The following is an 11513-nucleotide window of genomic DNA, read 5'->3' as shown; positions in this document are numbered from 1 at the left end:
CTCATTTTAAAGATATATCTCTCATTTTAAAGATATATCTCTTTAAAATAAGAGATATCTCTTTAATTTAAAGAGATATCTTATTTTTTCGAATAAATAGTAAAAGGGCTTGCCATACGGGAAGCTTTCGGGTAAATTTCAACTTTTTCTGGCCCAGTGGTTCTTTCAAAAATTATCAAATGAACCCACCCTATTTTGTTTTTACTTGATTATCTCCCCTTTGGAGTGAACAAGGCCCTTCATTTGAACAAACATTGATTCCTTTACCCCAAAGATAATTTGTGCCACATTTGATGAAAATTGGCACTCTGATTCTTAAAGGAAAATATTTAAAAGTTCACCATTTTAAAAAACTTCTCAAGCATGGCTTTGGCAAATTTGGTTGAAGTTAGCCTTGTGGTTCTGGGTGATGGACGGATGCCAGACGAAGCTCGAGATTTCAGCTCGGGTGAGCTAACAAAGGCAATATAGAGATGCAAAATCCTGTGAATGGGTCACTATGATATACTAAGGGGGTCACTGTTGCTAAATATAGAATAAACTGAAATTATTTGATGAGGCTACTCCTACAATTTTTAATGGAAATTTCAAACCATGATTTCATTGGTTACAAAAGCTTAGTGGTTAGAGTGCTTCCTTTTAAAGAAGGTTGCAATTCTTGATGCCGACATTGGTAGTGACCAAAGGTACCGTACTTGTTTCTGTAAATAAGTTGAGATGTCTGCATACTAATAATTAAATACAGATGCCATAACTTGTTTACAGAAACAAGTGCCTGTGGAGTGACTCGCGATCCTTTGCCAGGCACTCGGCATTGGAAGTGAATGTCGTGCATGGGTCCTTCAGATATGACTGTAGCATTGAGACAGGTTCGATCGTCGTTGGCAAGATAACTCAAGTGTGGTAGAACACCTGACTGGAATTCAAGGGGCCTGGGTTCGAATCCCAGTCTGATCTATAGCAATTTCTCCCTTACAGTTACATTTGGTGTTGTTGACCGCCCCTGAACTAGCAGGTGAAAGTCCTGCAAGGGGTAAAAGAATCTGAGTTGTGTGTCTTTGAGGGCAAAGACAATATATGGAAGAACTTTGAAGGATTGTAGCATCAACCGGGTTCAATCACCGGTAGTCAGATAGCTCAGTGTGGTAGAGCACCTGACTGGAGATTCAGGGGGCCCGGGTTCAAATCCCAGTCTGGTCCATTGCATTATCTCCCTTTTGGTTACATGACCTTAGAAAACAAAAGGTCCTAAGCCTTGCATAGGTCAAAATTTGTGAGCTTCACCTATAGCAGATGTGTCAAATGGGACATTAAACAGTTGGGCATAAAATTTCAAAAACCTTAATCTTGTGGAAATATCGACAGTGGGAATTCATTTCGCACCATTGGGTCATGTAACAATTTTGAGCCTCAGATTTCAGCAATAGGACGATGGGATACAACAGTCATCTGAACCAACTGTACAAGTCTTAATCTACACGGTATGTGGATTACAGTCTGATATGACATACTGTAGCCTTGTTCTTGAGAAAATATTTTAGAGATATTTCCCTATACATGAGCCGTTCCCAGCAAAAAAAGGTCCTTAAGTATTTTAGTGCTAAAGTGTGAACTATCCCTTAAAATATTAGAGCAATATTGATTGTCATTAAAATATCAGTCACTCAAAGATGACAACCAACTCCAGATTGGTAACCGTGACCTTTTTCTCTACAAATATGATGTCATGTTTTTTTCATTATGACGTTTTTTGAAAAACATTGTTGGATAAGATAAGGGTCATTTTTGCTAGAACAGCTCATATATTTCTCTATGTATATCTGAACTTCCCTATGCTGACACTGGAGGTCCTCTGTCCAAGGATGTTTTGTGCCAAGTTTGATTGAAATTGGTTCTTGTGAAGATAAAATTGTGAAAAGCCAGACAAAGGAACTGAGACGAAATTTTATCTGCAAAGTTCACTTGGCCAAAAACATAACAGTTATCGTCATTGGTTGTGATATTGTTGTACTTGAAAGGATTCATTAGATTTTTGTCCTTGTGTCCTGCTAACATTAAAACAATTAAAGGTTGTTCCATAACTACAGAAATGTGTTAAACATCAAAGTACTTCAAAATTTAGAGCAGGAGATACATGTATATCCCAATCCTTGTGGAATAAAAACACAAGAATAATAATTTACATTTTTTTTTTAAAATCGCATGAACAAGAAAATTGACACGCTTCCATATTGGTGAGGGAGATTGTGAAATGTACAGCATAGCAAACGTAACAAGGGAGATGTTCATGAGGGTTCAACAACTATAGTCTACCATCATTCAAATTCTGTCACATTGCTTGCTTTAACATTCATGTTTGAAGTATGTTTAATCACTGACCAAGATGAGCACAGGATGGATATTTGTGGTGAATGTATAGGGCATGAAATTGTCTTTAAATAACAGGGGAAAAACATTTGTACACATCTGTCCAGAGATTCAGTGAAAAAGAGTTTGATCCACAGCAGTCCCAAACAAAAGTCTCCATGACGATGGAATTTTCCATGTGGTGGCAGGCTTTATAATGGTCTTTCCATCTAAATCATATTTGGCCTACAAGTAAGAAAGTTACCCTGGTTTACATTGTACAAAGTTTGTTTTCATTTACTGAGGCAGTAACATCAAAATATGAAATTTCCAATATTTCAGTCTACTTGATCTGATTTTTGATTAATGCAATTCAAGAGAGACTGGCATTTTGTTTTATACTTGAGCTACACATTATCCAAGATGGTTCCTTTCTGACAAATATACACATGAGAATTAAAGTCTTTTGGTGGTTTGATATATGACTTGCTGACAATTACATACTGTGTATACATGTAGTTTAGTTTAAACAATATTTATTCGTAAATAATTCGATAATGTTTACAAACAATGTCTTATACATGAAATAGATTGAGAAACAAGTCAAAAGGCTTATATCAATCTCGCTCTAAATATGTGTATAGTTTACAGTACCTTGAAATCAATCAGATCAAGCCACAAGTTCAAATTGTAGGCCAGTTTTACAGCATCCTGTGCATTGTCACCTTCAGCACAAAATACAAGAAGAATGATGGTAGGTATGTCTTCATTTAAACTGCAATAATACAACAACTTGATTGTGACATTAAGTACATTAATGCTAGCACTATATGTTGCGATTGCAATTTAATACAGTTGACAGTCAATGAGAGTTTTTTTTAGATGCACTAGAATTGCAGTAATTCAAAGTCTTTTTGAAAGTTATTTCCTCCTTATTGCTGAAATTTAAAAATTCGAAATTCCTCCAGTAGATTCAATACATAAATAAACGACAAAAACAGAATTACCAACACTGTTGAGCTTGATAGTTTATCAAGAGCATAACCACTGAATTTTTAAAAAAGTCAACAGGAACGAAAAAGTTCATCACCCACATGCATGTCATTGAACCCAAAGTTCATCACCCACATGCATGTCATTGAACCCAAAGTTCATCATCCACATGTATGATACTGAACCTGAAGTTCATCACCCACATGTATGTCACTGAACCCAAAGTTCATCACCCACATGTATGTCACTGAACCCAAAATTCATCACCCACATGCATGTCATTGAACCCAAAGTTCATCATCCACATGCATGATACTGAACCCGAAGTTCATCACCCACATGTATGTCACTGAACCCAAAGTTCATCACCCACATGTATGTCACTGAACCTTTCATCACCCACATGTATGTCACTGAACCCAAAGTTCATCACCCACATGTATGACACTGAACCCAAAGTTCATCATCCACATGACACTGAACCAGAAGTTCATCATCCATATGTAAGACACTGAACCCCAATTTTTGTTGTTGTAGTGAATGTTCTGATGTGTTGATTTTCTCTAACAGCAACTACCAATTAAATTACATGTACATGTACCAACATCAGCGAGACAAGGGATGAAATTCAGCCCCACCTTGGAATTTATCAATAATGTACATGTATACACATATTAGGAGAGGGGCTATCTAGGTTCCAACTTGCACCTAATCCTTTTTTATGTTTGTCAATAAAATATGTTCATTTCAGTGGTCACTGGAACTACTGCTTCAATCTTCTTACTAATAATTTTTTACTTATTATGAACATCAATTTTAGACATACCCTGTAGGCCACACCCCCTCCCATAAAACTCTTAAGGTACTGTTATTTCTCCATGTCATTACCAAGACTTATTACATGTATTAATATGAAATGTTTTCAATACCAAAGATTTTATTTAAAATGCTACCAATAGTCAATTTTGTTCCAATGGCTTTCAATACTGTAACAAAATTTCAGTACGAAAACAGCATAACTGTCATATTTTTGTGCCTATAAGAATTTTTTGTATCAGTCAAGAGGCGGATCCAAGAGTATTTGAAAAGGGGGTTGGGTTTCTACATTAATTTTGATTTCATAGGGGGGGGGGGGGGGGGGGGGATTCCACCCTCAAAATGTGTTATTTTTTACCCTTTTTAGCAAAATTTTCTGATGAAAGGGGTGTGTTTATGTTCCACACACACCCTGGAACCCCCCTCTGGATCTGCCACGGCAGTCTGGGACTTCGATTAAAATTCACAATGATGTATACATACCATTGTTCAAACAAAGATCTGGCGATGCCCCCTCCAGGTAAGTAAACAGAGTTCTCTGTATTTCCGGACTCGGACAAAGTCGGTCTCTGTTCCAGGGTTGTCCACTGTAAAGCTTCATGTGAAAATCTCTCTTTGTGTTGGGCCTCTAAATCAGGGGTTGCAACATATCTGAATTGGGACCTGAAATTGAAGTTCAACAATTCAGGTTTTCAAAACTCTATCTAAAATTACTGCAGGTTTGTTGACACTGACGGTAGAAAGACGACTAAAATTTACTTCAGTTTTAATATTGAAACAAACTTACATTTTACTTAGCATTAATCAGTTTTAGGATATTGTTTACATTTATTAGCATCTTTCATATTTCTTTCCCATACAATCCACCTTCTTTGAAATCTAGATGAGAATTGAATTCACTCTTTAAAAAGATTAATTACACATTTGATTACTTTCAAATTTAAAGTCACCATTTGTAAATATAAAGCTATCCCTCTTAACACCAAATCACAATTTGTAAATCCCGCAGTACTGAATTGTAATACCTGTAGTGATAAATCTGAAGCAAACTAGCATGGTGCACCACCATGCCCTTTTTGGCTGGCACCATGCCCTTTTTAATTGCACCATGCCCTTTTTTCTCTATAAATTTTTAAAAAAATATTTGTTAAGGTAACTCCATACTCGCAGTTTTATCTGATTCAAGTTTAAAAAGTTTGTTTATTTCCATTCATTAGAGTTAAAACTAACAAATTATCAAATGAAATACATAGGTCATCACACTTTTTAAGATGCGAGACACGCATAAACCGAATCATATATCAGAGACAGAAAATTGCAATTTTCCTTAAACAGCGTTTTAAAATTTCATACAAACTGGTTATGACGATATAATAGCATTCATAACAATTTCATGACACTGTATCTTCACAAAAATATACAAAATGTCTGTAAAAAATAAAGCAAATCTATTGCATAATAAACTTGATAAAGAAATCAATAAAAACAGAGTTATTGCCCTTGGATTCAATATTTTAAAACGTACCATTGATTATTCATCTATAACTTAGACTTTTGAAATAGTTTATTATTAACAAGGTTTTTTACAATACCTATTGGAAAAGACTCTAACAAAATTCATGTTCCTATCATGCATAAATCTAAATAAATCATTGATTTTGCAAACTCTGATGACATCACAGGAGGGTGGAATTACTTTAATATGAAAAATTGTTCTTTATTTCACAACGTTGATTGAAAAGTTAAAAATCAAGGCACCAGGTGTTAACTTTTAAAGAGGCTAAATGATTATTCTATTACTATCATAGTATGATACAATGAAAGTGTCCTGAAATTGCCATGCCGTGACGAAAAGTGCCCTTTTGAACATATGACGTGTGCCCTCTCTAGATCCTTATAGATTAACACTATACATGTATCAAGTTTTACCCCTGTAGCTGAACATCAAGTCGCTCATGTGCATGCATACTACTAAGTATGACAACTTTCTCAAACTTGTTTTCCTTTATCCAACTTGTTAGCCAGTGTCGGAAACTAGGCATCCTTCCCTGAAATAAGAGGAATAAATAGAAGAAAAAAAACAGTAACCCTGTCAATTAAAGGAAACTTATAGTTTATTATCATAGAATTATCAATATTACACATGTACAAGAAAGAATAAGGTGCATGTATGAAGCACTTTGTCCCTGACTGTGACCAAGTTCAGCTGTGGCAAACTGACCTTAACCTCTTTAAAAGACACAATTTGACCTTAACCATTCTATGTACAAGTTATGAAATCTCTTGTTTATTTCAAAAGTTATGACCAAGGTTAAAGTTGCAGGCAGGAAAGATATTATATATCTCTGCTTTCAATTCCAATGACACCAAAAAAACCCATATACAATTAACCTACATGTAAGGAATATTTGTAGTGCACCTTCTTAAAAACAGTCATCGCCTATATAAGAGCAGAGATATATATTATATATATATATATATGTGTGTGTGTATATATTACTACCAGTAAAAGGTACTTTTCCCCTTTGGCAACAAATGGATATTTCCCCTTCCACAGATAAAAAATCCCTTTCATTTGTTGAAACTTGACAAAATTGTATGAGAATTTTCAACAAAAATCATCTTTATAAATTCTGAGTCATTTTCTATAATTGTCAGACTTATATATATAAAAGAAGATAAAATAAACAGTAAACAAAGTCGAGAGAGAGAGTGAGAGACCCCTCCCCCACTTATACAGTCTGATGTACTGAAGAAAAAAAATTGTCCAAATTTTTAATATCTATGACATATAGATACTTAAAATAATTACCAACATCAGTAATCTTATATTTATGAAAAATAAAACATTATACATAATTTGTAATTTCATCTATCAATCATAATTATGACAACATTGAGTGATATCAATAACTGTTGCTTACCTTAACAAAAGGAGCTCTCTGCTGAATGACCACCATCTGATGAAGTTTACTGTGGTAAACTATAGAAAGAAAATACATCAGTAATAAGCTTCATATCATAAGCTTTTTAAAAGTATTTGCAGAATTGACAGGTGAAATCAGGAAATGATTTTGACAGTAAGCATGTTAATAAAGGGACTAGTTCACATTTTTCGAAAGAAATATTTTCCATTTTTGATGTTAAAAATATAACTCGTTTAATGTTAACAACCAAATTTTGGACTGTCTGAATGCAAGGATAAGAGCAATATTTTAGCTTTGATTTTGTATTATGTAAACAGAGACTCAAGTCTTTTTATGTCAACAAACTAATGAAACGTTAATTTTGTAATTTAAAGCATCTTCATTTTGTACAATCACAAATTTTAACTTTTAAATGACACATTTTACCTAAAGTATACTTGAGATGTGATATGTATAATAAACTTGTATCAATATCCATTTATTTTGAAAACTCCGTAAACAATAACACACCTCAATCTTTGTTTTCAAAACAAATAATAAACTCTCTATAACAAGCTTCTGTCATGATGAATAACCTTTTAAATTTTTTTAAGTGAAACCTTCTAAACATATTAGACTGTATATTTTGATCATTTTAAGTGAAAAACAAAATGTGGGGGAAAATCGTGAATCAGTCCCTTTAAAGTCATGCTATTCTATAATACAAAAGCAAAATTTAAATGCCTGACAAAAATTTTAATTATCAAACAATCAATCAGAATATTAAATGTCTGCTCAATACTTTGAGAAACTTTTCCTGGATAGACTTAAAACTTGATACAGTGAGACCCCTGAAGGAGTAGACATTAACCCTATCAATTCTGAAGTCATAAAGTCAAAGGTTATCATGGTTATAGTGGTCCACCACTCTGAATATAAGAAATTTTTGTCTGCACAGAATCTTAAGAACTCTTTGCTTGATAGACAACTTGGTAAAATGGTCTTAAGGGGTACATTAATTTCTTACAAACCATTTGTTTGATAGAAATCAAACTTGGTACATTGATATCCCCTAAAGATTAGATCACTCGTATTGGTTTTCAAAATGTAGGTCAAAGGTTAGGGTCAAACTACTCGAGACATAAGGGAGTATTGTCTACTTATTATCATAAACATCAAACATGGTATATGTACATGTAAACAGTAAAATGTATTGATTTGAAATTATTAGGTGAAAAATTTGAGGTCAAACTTTCTACTATAGACATAAAATATTCTCTGCACATTTCAGGAACCCTTTGCTTGATAGACAACTTGGTACACTGGTACCACCCCAAGGAGTAGATTACCCCAATTAATTTTGAGGTTACAAGGCCAAACTACTCCAAACATCACAAAATATCAATATCTTTGTTTTCTGATGCCAGCAAGGCTACAGAATCAATTCTAACCTGGGTAGTCTGCTGGGCTAGTAAAGCCAAGTAAAACCACACATGTTTTCTTCTATACTGATTACGAAAAAGCTTGACGTCATCTCTTGTTAGTAGTAAATGTTTGAGAAACAGCATAAATTTATTGTAATCTTAAGAGTACTCTAAACCATGAATGGCATGATTAAGCTTGAAACAAAATGTCTTCAAAGATTTATTTCGGAAGAAAACATAAAGGGAAACCAGTGAGCACCCCCCCCCCCCCCCCAATTGATATGATTGTTTCTAACAAAAGCAAAAATTCCAACAGAGTTGGACTGATGTCTGACCTTGGCTCTCACACGATAAGGAGGTGGGGAAATTGTTGTGTATGTGGTGTGTGGACTATGCTATAAACTTGCAATCAAAAGAAATCAATTGATTCTTCATTGTAATTTGCTGCGTTTATATGTATTTGGTTTAATCGTAAGAAATTTGACAGCTCTAGGGATGCTCTCATTGACCTACATTGGTTACCTATCGATTCTAGGATATCATTTAAATTATTGACCTTCATGTATAATTGTCATGTGGGCAAAGCACCATTGTATTTAACAGAACTTTTAATGAAACAGGTACCAAAAAAAAAGCTGCACTCCGCTCAGTCTTCTGAGAGTTGCTACATTGTTCCTTTTAATAGGCATAAAACTTTCAGTGATAGAAGTTTCGGAACCATTGGTTCGAGACTTTGGATCAGTTTACCGGCTGAAATAAGACAGTCCAAATCTTTACATACTTTCAAAGCCAAATTGAAAACACATTTGTTTAGACAGTTTTAATGTACATGTTTTTAGTTTAGTATATGTAGAGTGTGTTTGCATGTATATGATGTATTGTTCATTCTTTTAAAGCTTTTAATATTATACATGTACAACACCATTGAATACTTTGTGTAAAATTAGGCATTAAATCAAATAAAAACAGTTTCATTTGGTAATGTGGTTGCTGTGTTCAAGATGTATCCTTCCTACAAGCTCTAGCTAGCGGGTTAAAACTCTAGTCATGCCAGAGGCCTTGGTTCCATCTTCCATATAAAGGTAAATACTGTGATTTATTAAAGAAGAGAGAAATTCTTTTGAAAAAATACAATGTTGATTTTTTAAACTTACCAAACATCACATAAACCTCAGCTGTTGAAAATCATAGCCCAGATCAAGCTCAATAAACTTATCAACACTATATAGAATAAGTGTATCAAATTCTGATTTAATCACCTTCACATGAAGTTACAACTTTGCAGACATCTGCTTCTGGGTGTGCAAATGGATCATTTCCAACCAGTGGCAGAATGCTGTCGTGATAGATAAAGCCACATCTCTCCAACCACATGGTGGAAATCAACAAGTCAGCTGCTAACTGTCCAACATTTCCCACTGACACAGCAGGCTACAGAGAATTAATTCTGAATCAGAACTTTAAATATCATTGTTAATATCACCATAAACACAAGCTTTTTAAAAAAATTGTTTAAAAATCATTTTCTTTTAAATAGTTGATCTATTAAATGTTGAACAGGTCCAGTCCAAAGACTATTTCTACCTACGTAGCTACGTATAGCTACCTAGGTATTTAAACCTACTCCAAGTAACTACTTTTACCTACTTTTTCCTTTACTCATGCACATTTCTTGGCGAAATGCAGGAATGGTGCAATATTTGGTGTACCAAATTTCTTGATTCACTTACATTTTTTGACAATGAATACACAAAAATACTGGACAAAAAATGATTATAATTTCTAACCTTTCAAATCTGTATCAATAACTACATCCAGTTCCATTTTCTAGGAGCTTAGGATCAAAGCTATACATGATAAGAAGCCTAGAATGACTTACAAATCTGTATTAATGTTAAAGTTTAGCTTCGTAGGTAGAAATATAATTTCGGCTTGGCTGAATATTAGGACTGATGCCTTCACCGAGCGTCAGTCCAAATATTCAGCCAAGCCGAATCTCAGCCGAAATGAGTAGAAATAGCTTTTAGACTGGACCTGTTCAAAAATAACCCATTTTATTATCTCACCATCGAAATTAGAAGATAAATATGCAAAGATTCTAAAAGTACATGCAGTAATTAAACTAAGTATATAGCAATGGTCATGGAAATCTTTTCATATTCATCCATTTTTGCTACTTTATTCCCTCACATCATCATTGAGGAAATTCGAAATTGCAAATGATTTGACCATTTTCATTGTTTCGTCAACTTTCGATTTCCACATAGAAATGATAACTCACCACAATTAAAGTATATCCTTCAAACAAAGTCGAGTTTGCATCCTTATTGTCTACCGGTATGAACATTTTATGTAGATATAATAAAGAGCTGCAATTCAACGAAAATTCAGAAATTTTGTTTACTCATGGGCGCTGCCATGTTGTTTTGCATTAGACAAGTCTTACGTAAAATCATTCGCAAAATTTATAAACGATCGAACACAGCATATTCTATATTCACGGTAAAAACTTCATTCTTTTCCGATACCTTAAAACCATTAACGTATCAATATTTGATTCCGACACTCTCGGGCTTTCTAACACATGGAAGAAACAACAACAGGGGCGGATCCAGAATTCTAAAAAGGATGGGTGGTGGCGTTTCTACCATTAATTTTAAGGGTGGGGGTGTTTCCCCTTAAAATACGTTTTTACTTTTTAAAACAAAATTATCTGATGAATGAGGAGGATCCCATCCCTCAGATAACCCCCCCCCCCCCCCCCCCCAATATAAGGGTGGGGGGTGTTTCCCCTTAAAATACGGTTTTACTTTTTTAAAACAAAATTATCTGATGAATGGGGAGGATCCCATCCCTCAGATACCCCCCCCCCCCCCCCCCATTATATTGTGTTTTTGATCTCGGAGGACTTCAATTTACAGATTGATTGAAACAAAGACAATGCAATCGTCATCCTCCGACGATAAATCAAACAATTCATTCATACAATACAGCTGCAATATTTCCCCATTCCTTTCTAGATTTATCC

General features: G+C 34.4%; 1 protein-coding gene across 1 annotated transcript; it reads right to left on the bottom strand.

The window, feature by feature from the left end:
- Positions 1–2172: 2172 nt before the first annotated feature.
- Positions 2173–10934, bottom strand: LOC125682345 (proteasome assembly chaperone 2-like). The gene is made up of 7 exons (XM_048922852.2): positions 10767–10934; positions 9745–9916; positions 7080–7138; positions 6085–6203; positions 4639–4818; positions 3001–3121; positions 2173–2592 (listed from the first exon to the last, which is right to left on the bottom strand). The coding sequence occupies exons 1-7, from the start codon at positions 10830–10832 to the stop codon at positions 2479–2481; spliced, it is 831 nt and encodes a 276-aa protein (XP_048778809.2). The 5' UTR covers positions 10833–10934; the 3' UTR covers positions 2173–2478.
- Positions 10935–11513: the final 579 nt, after the last annotated feature.

Source organism: Ostrea edulis, chromosome 1 (genome assembly GCF_947568905.1).
Source record: "Ostrea edulis chromosome 1, xbOstEdul1.1, whole genome shotgun sequence".
NCBI classification, from domain to species: Eukaryota; Metazoa; Mollusca; class Bivalvia; order Ostreida; family Ostreidae; genus Ostrea; species Ostrea edulis.
The sequence above is the reverse complement of the archived record's forward strand: the minus strand, read 5'-3'. Positions and strand labels throughout refer to the sequence as shown.

Excerpts from the sequence above, each read along its gene's own strand:
- LOC125682345 (XM_048922852.2), bottom strand. The coding sequence starts at position 10,832 with ATGTTCATACCGGTAGACAATAAGGATGCAAACTCGACTTTGTTTGAA. Across the intron at positions 9,917-10,766 it reads AAGGATATACTTTAATTGTG|CCTGCTGTGTCAGTGGGAAA; the intron begins GTGAGTTATCAT and ends AATTCTCTGTAG. Across the intron at positions 2,593-3,000 it reads TTGATCTGATTGATTTCAAG|GCCAAATATGATTTAGATGG; the intron begins GTACTGTAAACT and ends TCTTACTTGTAG.